The sequence below is a fragment of the Maylandia zebra genome, linkage group LG7, assembly GCF_041146795.1.
Source record: "Maylandia zebra isolate NMK-2024a linkage group LG7, Mzebra_GT3a, whole genome shotgun sequence".
Classification (NCBI taxonomy): Eukaryota; Metazoa; Chordata; class Actinopteri; order Cichliformes; family Cichlidae; genus Maylandia; species Maylandia zebra.
Window position 1 is genome coordinate 44,518,865 of NC_135173.1, and position 15,924 is coordinate 44,534,788.

General features: G+C 37.9%; 1 protein-coding gene across 2 annotated transcripts in view; it reads right to left on the minus strand.

Annotated features, from left to right (window-relative positions):
• rai14 (retinoic acid induced 14) overlaps positions 1 to 15,356 on the minus strand; it is a 58,846-nt gene extending 43,490 nt beyond the window's left edge. For both annotated transcript variants that reach the window (XM_004538205.4, XM_004538204.4), the window contains exons 1-2: positions 15,047 to 15,356; positions 13,732 to 13,813 (exon numbers count right to left, since the gene is read on the minus strand). In XM_004538205.4, the coding sequence (XP_004538262.2) occupies positions 13,732 to 13,767 (36 nt within the window). In that variant the 5' untranslated portion in view covers positions 13,768 to 13,813; positions 15,047 to 15,356. The remainder of the gene's footprint in view (positions 1 to 13,731; positions 13,814 to 15,046) is intronic.
• Positions 15,357 to 15,924: the final 568 nt, after the last annotated feature.

The following is a 15,924-nucleotide window of genomic DNA, read 5'->3' on the forward strand; positions in this document are numbered from 1 at the left end:
AACAGTGAAGCTGGAGGACGAACACTAACACTTTTCCACTTATAAAAGTTAACGTTAAGGTTCCTGATAGTTAGAGACAAATGCAATCGCATGGCAGGATGCTGTAAACGGACCAAACTTCAGTCAGGAGAACAACTGAGATAATCCATCCACAATACGAGGTTAGTCATTACTATACTGCAACAACATGGGAATAGAGCAGCTGCCAGAGAATTCAACATTAATGAATCAATGGTACAGAAGTGGAGGAAGCAAGAAGAATGAGTTTAATAAAGTTTGATTTATCTGACTGCTTTGTTTCGCTTAATGTGCCTTATAATCCCGTGCACCTTATGGTCCGAAAAATGCGTACTGCACACTGCAGTTTAATGTTGCAAAGCACCTCTTTTTAACTTCAGTGGATATTATACATGGTTATGCTCAGGATATGTCATCCCATTTCTACTGGAAATGCCTTTTGGTTAAACTTTCAGCAAGGAATTTGCATTTGCACTGTTACATTTTTATAAAGCTTTAATGTACATAAAAACCAGCTTCTTGTTTAAGTGAAAATAAATGGAAGGTTGTCTTTTTGCGCTAGTAATGTTGTGGAGTTGTATTTTGTCTCGCATCAATTATATCGTCGGTTATATCGTTATCGCAAATTTTCAAATATATATCGTGATAAATATTTTTGGCCATATCGCCCTGCTCTACTAGCCAACACTGCAGTACACATAAAGACAGGAAAAAAAACTAAACAAAAAACAAAACTGTGAGCACATCCATAAAATCCCTCCATTCTTTTCACTTCATCACTAAGCGCTGTCTTATTAAAACACACACACAAATTAACAACACAAATTAGTTAACCTTCCTAATTGCCTCTGCTTTTATAGCTTTAATTGTGCTCCTGTCATAAACAACTTGTGCAGTTACAGGAACAATAAGACCAACTGTTGAGCAAAGCCCACTGTAACTATGTGCTCATTCACATCTGCTGTGAATACAAGGATCAGCTAATTGTGTACAAGCTAAAGCTTTAATGAACCAACTGTATTACAGACTGCAACCTCCTTAGACTATAAACAGGCAGTAGATCACTTGAAACCCATTAACAATTTTTTTTTCAATAAAATACACTACTTCGAATTAGGGCTGAACGATTATGGAAAATAATCTAATTGCGATTTTTTGCCCCAATATTGCGATTGCGATGCGATATGCGATTATTTTTTAAGGTATTTGTCTTCTGTATTATTAAACAAAGACAAGCAATATATCATATAGTATGGCCAATACTATATTACATTAATTTTAAACTGTTCTTTCCTGGAACACAGACCTCTGTTATGATGACATGAGGTGATGCATGAATTGATGACTGACATTTTTATTTAACTTCTTCAATCACAACAGTATATTTGAACATACACAATAGTTTATTTTTAGCTTACAAACATCTGAGCATAAAGTGCTGACAAGGAACCCTGGTGTAAACATTAAAATGAAAGTCAGTACAATGTGCAGATTGCAGAAATATACATAAAAAAAAAATCAGTGGCTTTACCACACTCAGTTTTTCGACATCTGTGAACTACTAGACAGTCATTCAATTAAAAAATAATATTAAATAAATAAAACTAATAAATAAAAAATACACACATCTTACTGATCTCTACAGTCAGTAACATTACACATAAAGTGCAAACATAATAGCAATTGTATAAACACACACACAAACACGCCTTTAAAGTTTAAAGGCGTGAAATTGGACGGTCTAGCCTTCTGATTAGCTAATCAGAAGGCTAGTTCTGATTAGCGTCACCGCTGTCTCGGTGGAGTTTAATAAACTCGGCCGTCTGCTTCTTGCTATCTAAAATATAACCAGACACTGGTGTAAATTCTCGACTGTCTCATACTTCTGTTTAATAAGTTTTCTGTTTGACGTTTAGTCAGCTGTGTGAAAACCAAGGAGGAACCCACCCGGGGGATTAATAAAGTTTCATTTTATCTAATCTAATAACTTTAATCTCAGCCAAACCGATTTACTCACGAACAAACAAAACACTGAAAAAAGCCCAACAATAACATTTTTAGGTTGTCTAAGTGACTTATATATTACGTTTAACCCGAGCAGCGAAACTCCGCGGTGATCTGAAAATGATGTGCCGGGAGTTGTGCCGTTCTCGGCCGCATCAGTAACCCTCGAGCTCCCGGCTAGCTGTCGAGCTGGTGGGTAGCAGACGCCTCTGAAAACGTCGAAGCACTTTTGCAAATATGGGATATCTTGATAAACCGAGCAGATATTTGATGTTTACACAACTACTTTCTCACCTGAAAATATGTTAAAAGTTTATTTTGTGACCCAGAAAGATTAGTATGAGTAATTTTAAAACTTAGTAGCGGCCGCCATTGCTGGAAACTGGAGTTTGGCTGGGCCGCGCTATGAATTCTGGGATATGGTAGTAATTTGGACAGCCTTCGGCGCGTCGCTGTGACGTAATCGGTCTACAAATGCGGCCTCAGGAGGATGCAGCCCATGAATTGTATAATATAATCGCAGTATAATCGCAGCCTTTGCGGTTAGAAAATTGCACTTGATCATGTCGCGATATTATCGCAAATGCGATATATCGTTCAGCCCTACTTCGAATCAATTTTAAAGCCAAAGGACTGCATAGGATGTCCAGCATGGGGGCTTTGTGTGTGCAAGGGGACCTCCAGTTAAAAAATAGTTCTCGTACAACACTTCCTCCTGACACAAATAGCTTTTCCTGCCCTATAAATAAACACTGCTAGACTTGGAAAGCGACCAGCCTCATTACACTAGAGGGCTGCTCATAAAGTTGAGGGAGTATAAAAAAAATACACAGTTCCACTTCAGTCAAGATAGGAGCCAGTTTAAACACACTCAACTGTAGACTCGCATGTGTATCAAGTTTTGGGGGGTTTTTTGTTTGTTTTTTTAAAAAAGACATTGTGTTGAGCTAAAAGCTAGAACTCTTTGCGCCAATCTTATACATAAACCTGTCTGTTGCTTCACTTAATTTTAAACCACTACACAGAACAAGAAACACGTCTCGCAAACTGTTCTCAGAAGTACAATGCCAAAAGTCTCTTAAAAAGGAAAGTCTCAGTTTTTTCAGATGAACTGTGTCTAACCCTCCCTCCATCCATCTCCTAGCATGAACATTGTTCCAGTTGTTCAGAGAAGGCCAAACTAAACAACCCGTCTGAACTGAACTGGGGGCAGGGAGCCTAAGTACCCTTCTCAGAGAAATAGGCTTTTTCTTACACACTTTCATCCTTTCCTCATCATTTACAATCACTATTTCTTTGCTCTTGTAATATCATCTTTTTGTCACATTTTGCTCAGGATGACTTCATCGCAGTATTCATTCCCTACTCCCCATTAACTGAACTCCTTTCACTCACTTTATCGGTTTCTGTCTGTTTTAAAGGTTCCGCCATTTTTATCAGTGATTTGTTGGGTCTTACTTACTTCATTACTTCATCTACATGTAGTGCAGTCATGCTATGCTGGATGTAACACATGCTTTTTCCTAAACCCAGTCTGATAAATGTCCTTTCTCTCAGACATGATTACATCAATACTCACACAAGGCAGCCAACAGGCTAACCTTACATCACCACTGATGTCTTCACACCCACATGAGACAACAAACTAGCCCATGCACAAACATACACCCACACATAAATGAGCATGCAAACACATGCAGGCACCAGGTTCGTCATACCCGGCTCTTCTTTACACGCTCTGCGTTTCATGTATTTGCTGACGAGCAGGTTTTCTAGCAGTGTGTCTGCAGTTCATGTGCACAGGCGATAAGAAATAAAGGGATCCCATGGGAAAGTCCTGTTTTAATTGGATCCATGTTTAAGCAGACCCTAAGCTATTTTCTTCTGCCTTTCCTTGGATTAATTGAAACTAGTTCAAGGCTGTATTCTTTAATATTCTTGTGGAGTAAATCTGGAATGATGAGAGCATTGCAAGTGCTGTCAGCAGTTGACTAACTCCAGCCTATAAAGAACCAATACTGGTATACTAAACATGCATCTCAAAGGCTCACTATCCAGCTAGATGACCAATTTTCAATCAATTAAATGGTTAAGTGATGAAAGCTTTTAGCTCCATTTCATTGTTCATGCTGGTGAGCCGTACCAGGTTTCTAAAGCTCCTGTGACTATATGGCAAGTGTTTTGAACCTATAATCACCATTACATGTGCGTTTTGACATTTTGGAATATTCTCTCAACTGATTCTAAGATACAATATTTTCAGATTGTATGCAGCAAGTGTCATAATTATCTGTTAGAGTTGTGTACTCCCTAATCTCCTGCTGACAATTGACACACACACAGACAGATGCAAACCCTTCCTCCTAGTCTCCCAGATTAATGCCCGCCTGTCCCTAAGGGTTTACTGTCACTCTCAGTACTAATACCCTTTTCACTACACCCAGCCAGAACAAACCATTAAATGCCAAACCAACTTAGACTGGGCCTAATCAAACACTGCCAAGTGCAGTCTATGGCTTACTTACAAGGAAAACTTCTTTAATTGAAGAACAAATATATTACAGTGATTCTTACACTTTACAGGGGGGAAAAATAGAATGTAATGTTTTTCTAAGATTTTCCTTGATGTTCTGCGTTTATAACCCAGTAAATTATTTTGGTTCAATGTTTAACCACCCAGTGCAAAAGGCATTCTTTTATAAATGTTTTCAGATGATCAGCATGTGATTATGATTGCATTGTTGCACCAGTTAACACAGTGGACACATTTCATCACTCCTGATAAGGACTGATGAAATGGACATCCATTCCTCCCGTTTTTGCACAACCACATACAGACGCTACATATTCTGAATATGGCAAAAATACAGCAAAAGCTACGTGTACAGTTTAGATTCTAGCAGCTCCGTTAAATTTATGCTATGGAACAGCTGTGCCAAGTGAGAGGAGACCGCATAATCCACACATGAATTAGACACAGAGAGGCTGGATGATAAGGCATGGGTATGTGTGTGTCTGATAGTGGTCTTTGCGCATGAATGTGAATATATGCATGTGTTTGAATGTGTGTGAGTGTGTAATCCTGCTTAGTCCAGCAGCTGGGGGAGCAGGTTTAAGCAGTCTGGCAGTTTGAAGGGCTGGAAGAGGATATAACACCAGGACCACTGTCAACAATAATTGAATACACAGACAATAACATGCAGTCAATCAGTGTGTGTGTAAGTATGTGTCTGCATCTCAGTCCACAACTGTCCAGCTTGTGAAAATGTGCTTGGGGGAGGGTAGTAAGACGCTGAGAGTCAGATAACAGCTAAAGCAAGGTAACTCATTTATAGAAGCTTTGCTCAAACCGCAGGGACCAAGCTGTTAATGCGGCCTCAAAAGGTCGAAGCACACGAGAGTCAGTGAAGATTTCTCAAACTATTGACACAATCAAGAAAAAGTATGCTACAAAAATGTTACATGACACTGTAAAAAGAAAATTACGCTGTTTTGGTGAAAGGTTAAATAATTAAAAGAATGCCTTTGAGGAAGAAACAATACTGACAGTATGCTACTGTAACTTTTAATGCCATATAATACAATAGTTTCTTTCTTTTCCAAGCTTTAAAACTGATGGAAACACTGTTCTTAGAAACCATCAAAACGGTTTCTAAAAAGAGTGTTAAGGTTTAGCTAGTAATAGGCAACCAGACTGGCCAGCAGCTGTCTTCAGGATGTTTGTTAAAACAGCAGCATTATCATAACTCTGCAGTGCAGGAAATAGGCCAACTAGAACAAAGACGATTTCTTGGACAGTACACCAGTAAACAAGCTAACTGTGCTAAAACGGTTGTTTTAGATTACAGATTACAATAGACAGAGTGTAAAATGAAAGTGAAAAGCTATCAAATCTAGCTGCCTGTAATTTACAGTTTAACAGGGAAATTGTGTAGATTACCTGGTGCACAATAGACGTGATAGGCACTTTTTATACAACAACCCAATGCTGCGTTCAATTATATTTCTGTTGTGCATATGCCATGTACATCGAGTATTTTTATGCAAGTTGTTTTTTTGATATGTGGTTATGGTAGATACAATAGATAATAAGTGACATTGTAACACTCAGGAAAGTGACTACAAAAATGTACTTTTCTAATGCTAATTTAACAGTAACAGTTTTGATCAAGCACTGCCAATTCCTACTGTGTTTGCAGTAGCTTCAGAGTTTACAGCAGGAATACTGTAATTTTATTTTTACAACAGCAACAAAGCTGAGAGTATTAGACTGTAAAGTCTATATTCTAGAGCAAAGTACTACTTTTTTATAGTAAGAATCTGTTGCCATAGATTTGAATAGGTACGCTGTAAAATAACAGTTAAAACCTTGTAAATGTAACCGTGTGTACTGACAGTTTTTAACTGTGACATTAGTTAGAGTGTACATGTTTTTAGAATAGTGTTCATATCATATCACTGTAACTATGTATTATACTGTAGTAGCATTTGGGAGGTGTTCTGAAATCTCAATTATTTCTGTTATCAACCAAAAAGTGTTTGCACGACCAAGAACTGAAAGAAGCTACTCAGTGCTGGAATTAAATACTTGTTCTCTTCCAAATTAAAAGCCAAAAGGCTGCTTCCTACACAAAATATTTAAATCCAAAAAACAGTACATAGTTTAAGCTTAGTTAAAGAGAAAACAGACTTGCACGAAACAATCATATTAAACACACAGTAAGGAAAGCTTACTATTGGTATGGGTGGAGAAATTCAAATGTGATTTTGCAATACTCCCATATTGAGTACTTCCATATTCATCTACACTAATACAGAACTAAGATAATACTTGCCAACACATTATTTCAACACAATATATAACACATGTATTAAATATACAGATTATATGTAACATATGATAGAAGTGTTACCACATATGGTTCTGAGCATTGGCCTATATTCTACACTTAATTAATCTTCGACAGTTCAGCTTAGATTTAAATTAATTAAAAGTACATTAATATTACATTGCAAAGCTGGTTATTAATAAACTGAAAGGCGTTTACATCCTTAGGGTACCTTACTTTAAAGAAGGTTTTGGGCTTCAGTTTTTTGGTTTTTTTTACATGTTTAAATAAAGTAACATTGACCTAACTGAACTTAAATTAAATTAAATTATGTTTTAATTCATTTTAACAAGACAGTTAAAATATTTTTTAATAACACTGCCAATGCACAGTTTTTGAAAGCTGACTGTTCAGACATGGCTGAAGCAGAATGCTTTAAATCTCACTGTGGCTATTTGCCAAACTCATTCCCAGAAACCAGATTACACCGTCTGCTTTTCTTAAACACAAGTCTCTCTCCAACACACACACACACACACACACACACACACACGCACGCACCCTCATTATACTGGTTGTTTGGGTAAATAGGCTTAGCTGAAATGATCCATAAATTCCAAAATGTCAGTAGCATAGTCCAAAGAGATGCTCAGGCACAAGGACTACAAGGCAGACACAAAGTCTAGCAGACAAGCTTACAGCTACAAACATAGTTATTGTGATATTTCTCCATTTAACAGTAAAGAGAAATTCTTCTGATTCACTGACCTTGCATAACTGCACACCTGCTCGCAGATTCTGATAAAGCAAAAATGGCACCACTCCCTCTATATCAAGCATTGGTATGCACTGAATTTGTGTCAAAAGACAGAGCACAGCTCAGCCATGATGACCCCAGTGCAGAAAAACCCATGTTATTATCGCTGCTGTATAATCTGTGACAAAAATCACACATTTAGCTGTGTTCGCAGTCAATTCTTTGTACAGCATTAACGCTGTTTAATATTAAACTTGGAAATGCATGATCACCTCAAGCGTAGGAGGCATTTTCACACTACTCAGCCTCACAGTGCATTCACAGCGCAGCATTTGAGGAAGCTGATCTACTTAACCTGCCTGCATATTCTGCTGAGTGTGCCTGGCTGTACAGTTTTGAGCTGGTTTCTACATTCATGTCTATTATTTCATCAAACCTGTTGTTACATGCTGTAAAATAATTCAAGTAAATGATACTGGATTTGCTAAACATAATGGGGAAAGAAAGCCCTGGTTTCTGTCATGGATAATAGAGATGATGACGCCAGTTTAGTAAAGCCATAGTGGAAAATGGCAAATGTTGACTTATGATAGAGGTGACATTTCACTCAAACAGTTTTATATGCCACAATATCAGATTTTAGCTGCATTAGTAACCAATTACAATGTCTGGGCTCTATACCCACTGTTTCAGTGAGTCTATATAGCACAAGGATGGCAAAAAAAAAAAAAAAAAATCCTATCACACAGGGGCAATGGTTTTTTCCTGTGTGGTTAAAAACTGATCAATTAACCCCAATGGCTTCTTCCCATCTTCTCTTTCACAAGTAATCACACTTAAGCCTGAAGGTGACACACCCTGCCACAGCAGCCTAAACATTAAAGCAACACACCACAAAGACAGAGGTGTTTTAACTATTCGTGCCAAGTTTGACGTCATCAAAACTTAACTTTTTATTCAAGTAAACACAAAGTCAAAGAAAGATCACACTATACACTGGTCCCTCGCTATAACGCAGTTCACCTTTCGCAGCCTTGCTGTTTCGCAGAATTTTTTTTTTGTGTGTGCAATTTTGCATGCTTTTTTTTGTAAAAACAGCATGTTGTGTTCTGCGTCCTGATTGTCTGTAGACCATTGTCAATCAATCCTGTGCCGTGTCTCCTGTACAGCACAGAATGCATTCAGCTTGTCAAATTTACATAAATCTTCGATCGCTAGCAGTGTGACTCTGAAGTGCTGTAGCGTATGTTTGTAAGTTTTCTCCCCAACAAACACAAAAATGTCCACAAAACGTTTTGCACCGTCAAAGGCGCCTGCGGTAGCACCCAAAAGGCAGATGAAGATGCTAACCATCGCACAAAAAGTTGGACTTCTGGACATGCTAAAGGAAGGTAAAGTTACCGTATTTTTCGCACCATAAGGAGCACTGGATTATAAGGCGCGAATCAAATCCGTCCGTTTGACTTATCCGTCAGATAAGTCAAACGTTACTCAACTTGCTTCCTCTACTTCCGTACCATTGATTCATTAATGTTGAATTCTCTCACAGCTGCTGTATTCCCATGTTTTGGACCTGAAAACAAGGTTTGATCTTTGGTTTCATTCTATAATACTGGACTTATTTTTCTACAAAGGTTTGAACTTTGAGAATGTTTAAACAAGAGAGAAAAGTGTGAAAATGTTCGTGCCTGTCTGAGAAAAGTGTATAAAGTGTGTAGTGAGGGGTTTTAAAGCCTTAAAACATCTATAATAATTGTAAAAAATAAAGCTGGGTACTTCGCGGATTTCACCTATCGCAGGTTATTTTTAGAACGTAACTCCCATGATAAACACATTTAATATTCACTATTCATGCAAAGTGTTTGTGTCCGTGTCTTTATCGCAGATTAAGTTGTGCAGGGGCAACTGGCAAAAAGGGAGTGTAAAGGGTGATCAGGTGTTATGTCATATAAACATATTAGTGTTACTGTATACTAGGTTTAAATATTAAACTTTAAGATTACACTTCTAGTTGTTATGCTGCACTAAATGGAAAATTCTGCATGTCACATTTGCACAATTTCTGCAAGTAAGCATGAGAAGAAGGAAGAGTAGCATAAAAGGGTTTCACTTATTGATACAAATTACTTAGCTTTTTTTAAATGGGGTTTAATTTGTTTATAAAATACAATTTTGTATATAAAATAGCCAGAAATAATAGGAAAAAGCACAGCTTTCTCTCAAGTGAAAGCCTATTTTGAACATTCAAATTCTCTCCTCTCTGTAGATACAGTTGGTGAGAAAGAAACAAATAAGTTTATTGCCCCAATCCAGATATCATGTGAAACAACACATGAAACAGCTTGAGAGCATAGCATTTGAATGCATTCTTTTTTTCCACTTCTTCACTTGTTTGAGCAGTTATATATAGTTAATAGTAACTTTAATAGTAATAGCAAGTTTCATTATTATTATTATTATTATTATTATTATTATTATGACGGTAAGGAGGACAGGACGTTTCAGCAAGTTTCATTATTATTATTATTATTATTATTATGACGGTAAGGAGGACAGGACGTCAGAAAAAAGCAGAGTGCAATCCAGTAAATATTCAAAATAAATGACCCCAGTTTCTAACAATGCAATGGTTAGAACAAAACTGAGTGGGAGACGTGGCATTAAAGACACGAAAAGGGTGTTTTCCTGGTTTTAAATAGAAGTTTAATTTTGGTAAAGTAATCTGTTTCACGTGCTTTTCCTTATGTGAATAAAATGTGTCATTACAAAGTTTACAGGTCATATACAGCTACGCTACGGCTTGAATAAATTTTCATCATGAACCCTTCTCAAACTGGAAAAAAACATGTATTCAATGTGTTATCATTGACCTTCTATAGCTCATAAATCACACTGTGACATTAACACAGGCTGGTCTTTTCCTGTTAAGCCTCGTGTTGTAGGCTTGTTTGGCTGAGCTGGAGAAGGATCGTTAAAGTGAAGCATTTATTTAAGATTTGACACTGAACCACAGTTTCCATTGCACATTGTCTGGAAATACCTTAATGTCATAAAAAAGCTATTTATAAACTTTCTGTTACTATTGTTTTTTGATTTTCTCTTTTAAAGGAGCCTCTGTTTTTCAGGGAGACATTCCTGAGCATCTGTCACTGCCAGACTGAAATAGTACTAATGGCTGTTAAGGGTTTCTGTAAAAAGCAATGGAATGACTATAGGCTAAGGTAAACACAGCAGCCTGTGAAACTTTGGTGCCGCATATCCTAATCACGACCAGTAGGTTTTATCACTCTGTGTGGACTGAAGTCCTGGTACTGTTTCAACCAGTTTTCTACAGCATAAAAACAAGTGTGTGCTTTACTGAAAGTTTCTTGCTTTTAAAATAAAAAATTAAGTAAGCTTCTTTTAAGCATCTGTTCTTAATTAAATGGTGAAAAAAAATCTAACATTTTAGAAAAAAAAATGTTGGCTACTGTACTTTTCAAGCAGCCAGTAAGACAGAAACTGTTTTTCTGAATATAGTAAAATCAATACAAGACACACTGAGGGTGTTATACTGACTGATGGTGAGGAACGTGTACCATAAAGAAACAGACACTTTTGCAGGGAGATCAATGAGGTTATTAAATTATTTAAAAATATGGCCTACTTTACAGCAAAACATTGCCTGAATATAGTCAATTTGACATGGAATTTTACAAGAGAGACAGCTATTATCAAAAGACTGTCTATGACTTATGCATGGCACAGAAGTGCAGGTCCAAACATCAAACTACAAATACAAAAATGGGGACCAATTACATAAAGTAGGAGACAAACCAATGAATTGTCCAAGCAATCAAAAGTGCAATAGTGTACTGTATGTGGGTGGCAGGTCTGCAAAGGCATGCATGACAGCAAACGGCATTGGTTCTGTTTCTAAGCAACGCTCACATCCACAGCTCTCTCTTTCCTCTCTCATTCCACCTACGACTGGCTATTTTAGTGAGGATGGGCATTTCACTGTAAAAGCATCTCGAACAATTTGCAACTGCTACTGATATAACAGGGGCTTAGACAGGAAAACACCTGGCAAAGGTGACGCAGACACCATCCATTACACGCACTGGGAAGGAGCTGTTTGACCTTGGAGCCCAGTGCTGGACTCCACATTTTCAAGAACAATTGACACTATTGTACTCCTCCCACATAAATGAATAAATTTGCAATAATTTACTGATATTCGGCAGTAGAGACAAAACAGAGAAAACTGGGTCATTTTTGTGAGAAATCAGCGGGTGCTAAGACCAGCCCACATGGTGGTGTGACACTTTAAAGGTTTACCCAAAATCACTTAGGTATTTTGATGTTTTCGTCAGTTAATTATCAGAAAACAAAGCAAAAATCCAGGGTACCAATGCTTCTTTCTGTTACTTTCTATCACAGATGCTAATTCGGTGCAGGCTTGCTACTGAAACTATAATGTATGCTCAATGTCGCTTGCAGGAAAAAAAAATTTAGCTGAATAATTGTGATTTAGGGTTTCGAGAGTAGGTGTAAAATTGATTTCCATTCTGACAAACCTTTCAGCGGTGTACCTAAAAAGTTATGAAGGCTCAAAATGCTTGAAAAAAATAACTCAAATTAAAAAGCACCAGACTTTGGGAACCATTAACTGACAAAATATTCATAATAACAACCATTTATTTTTAATGGTTTTGTTAAATATTCTGATGTTATTGTACAAAAACAGAAAATGTATTCCAAGGGGGGGACCTTATCTAAGATTTGATTGATTTTGACTACACGTTTCTTTTCCAGCTATTTATTTATGAGTGACTTATGTATGTATGTATGTATATATATATATATATATATATATATATATATATATATATGGTACTATTCTTAGTTAGCGTATTGTCTGTCTTGTCTTAATGTTGGTTTATAATGGAGCACTGTAACAAAAAATAATTTCCCCCAGGGATCAATAAAGTATTCTGATTCTGATTTTATATGCAATGATGCAGCTTTAAAAAAAATGGAATCAAACATTAGGAATAAATTGCTGATAGTTTTGTTGTTCCCAGAATAATTTTAAGTGCACATTTGATTGTTTTCCTTGATGTTTTACGTGTGGATCTCGAGGGGGGTTTCATTTTCTCCATACTAGCACACATCTAGCCCACTACACAATAATCCCGAGTCGTGTTATGCCTTGCAGCTCATGTTGTGGGTATAATTGAATAAAAGGGTGCATGTACTTCACCTAATTCCTCCTCTGCAGATCAGTCTCTCTCCCTCTCCCTCAGCAGAGCATGCCATTAAATCAGAGCTCACCATCCTGCCCCACCACACACTTGATCACATGGAAACTGTTTACATAAACCAAGCGTCTCATTTAGATACCATTCCTCAGTACAGCTGCCAACGTCTCCACTTCTGACACACCCTCCTTAAATCCAGTAAACTCTGCAGACCTTTCCTGTCTTGCCGTTTGGCTCTGTGTCATTAGGGTCACTGTGACAAAAGATGAGTCAGACGCTGTGGAGACGCCTAACTTCCTGTGAGTGTGGAGCATCTCAGACTGTGACCGAACAAATGACTGAACTACCTTGGAGCAATTCCTCCCAAAAGAATGATTCATAGTCAGCAGGATCAAATTCTCATTCGGAGCAATGCAGAGTCAGACGTATCTGTGGTTTTTGTAGGATTCATTTAAAAAGTTTCCAAAGTGACTCAAAGAGAAACGCATATAGCTTCTACGTTGTCAAGCAGGGTAAAAAAAAGCAAAAAGCTACCACAATAAATAGTTCTGCATCCTTTTTTGGGCCCTTAAAATCCCATGACATGCCAAGCGAAATCAAGTATGTTTATAAAGAGCTCCAAAATGGATTACACGGGCATCATGATTTGTTTTAGTTCTCTAAACCCATTTATTTTTTTCTACAGAAAATATCAAAATATCAACAAGCCACAGGCTTCTGCTGCAGAGTCCAAAAACTGAGGAATTCTGCCAAAAATCATTGCCGACTGTTCAAGACATACATGCACAGACAGTGACTCATCCATGCAGACATGCACATGTGCACACACGGTTGCATGTACAAAACATACATAGCCAGAAGCACATGTTACATTACTTACATCAGTTTTTCTAAACTTGGCTTTGAGGCTCTTCATGTTCAGTCCGACCCATGCAGTCGCTCACTCAATCGCTCAGTCGAGACTGCGAAGAAGAAGGGAGGGGAAAAAAAGCCACACAGATGTTTAAACTTAGCCTCTGTGATGTTAGTTCCCATTTTAAATGTGACTCAGTGTTTCTGAAGACTTGATTTTTGGGCTTTTTGTAACATTATATTCGCATAGGTTAGCCTTGGTGAGCTGTAAACACAGAGCACAGAAGCAGAGACAAAAAGTAGTCTGTAAAAACTAAAGAGCAGTGTTTGCTAAAGCCTCATCAATGAGTTGTAGTGTAGCGCTAAGGGACAAAAGGAGTCCTACATTTGTTATATGTCAGAAGCACTTTTTCATTTAATTTCTCCTCTTTTATAGTACCACATGCAATTCTCTTTTAAACCTGTTGCTGATTACGATGCCTCGCTTTCTATCGTTTCCTACAAGGATGTTATAAATCACAGCAGAACCCTTGGGGATGTCTGGCGACTGTATTTTTGCAGCCTGACTGCCTCAAGTAATTTTCAGTTCCTCAAGTCTGAAATGACCTTGTCAGTGATTTAACCCCCAAATATCCTTTGGCACATTCCTGCCGAAATTGGGCATCTAACTTACTTCATTATTTCCAAGGTCTGCTTGTATTACAACTCAGAGCACAGTGTAAGCAATTTGAGATTCTTTGCAAACATTACTGGCAGTCTGGGGTGCAGGAATAAACATATTTTAAATGTGTAGAAAGCACAGAAGCATAAGTTAAAATCTGATTAACTCTTTCTAAGTCTTATTAGAGAAGTGGGAGGGTGCAAAATAACCCCTGCAATATCTAGCCAACATTCAAGCTATTTGCCAACCGCATTCATAAGGCAACCTTAATCCTGCTTTGCGTACAATGAAACTGGCATGTGCTGTTATAATTTCTCAGCAGAAAACACGGGAGTAGAATAAAAAAAATAATTGTCCAGGATGTCCCGCTGAAAAGCAAACTTCACTACTGACTGCTGTCAACAAGCATCTCTGACCCGAGCGTCTCAAGCAACTAACCTTTGCATATTTGCCTCACTGCACATCAAACAACCACATTTCTTTTTTCTTCTTCTTCTTCTTTTTTGTACACGGATATTATGGATACGCGGAGAGACACGGTTAAAGCTTGGATATCAGATTGGACTTACACGAGAGCGGTGCTCCGTTTAAATTCACCAACGGGACTCACACAGAGTTCAACTCTTAAGCATCATTTCGACCTAAACTGCTTACATGATGTGAAATTACCGGACACACTTACCCTAGTCCTTGTGCCGAGAGTCGCGGGGAGCGCGAGACACATAAAAGAAGAGACGAGCGCTTTTTAAAAATAGCTAAAACCAGATTAGCCGCTGAACAAGTGTGAACACAGCGAGTCTTTGTGGAGCTATGTCGACCAGGAGGGAGCATACGGAAGGCGAAACCGGCGCGACCCTTCACGGCGGCTCTCCTCGGCCCGCATTCATTAAAAGTTGAGCTGTTGGTGGACTCCTGCTCGTCTCTGGTTTGGGACTCAACTCAACGGCCGCTGCCCGGTTTAGGAAAGTGACGTCACTCCCCTGGAGCTCTCGTGACCGCGGCGAGCGAGCCCTGTTCTGTTCTCTATTGTACCCCCCATTCATGTTGTGGTTAAAGGGGCATTTCCCACAAAACCCCACCGGAGGGGTGCACATTTGAGAACATTTGGACCCTCGCCCACTGAACACGCGTTTTCATGCATTAAACTTCTGCTTCAGCTATTAATTCAACTACATAATAATAATATTAATGCAAAAAAAAATATGTCTCGAGCTTTTATAGTGATATTACACTTGAAAAACACTTTAGGGTTACAATTTATTTATTTGTTAAAACAAAATAAAATAAAATGTATTTTGAACAATTACAGCTTCCTTTGCCATCAGTGCCACAGGCAGGTATCATGCGTAAGAGCTGTGCTTTTATCAGGTCAAAAATATGTTTTGGTTTTTTGACATTTAAAATGGTGTAATTATATAAAACTATCAAATATATTATAAACATGACATAGCATGTTTTTGCTTAAGCATTTATACAACATGTCTCATTTCTTCCATTCACACACACATTCACTCTCTTCTACATCTATGTGCTTTCACATTCCAATGAATGCATCAGAGG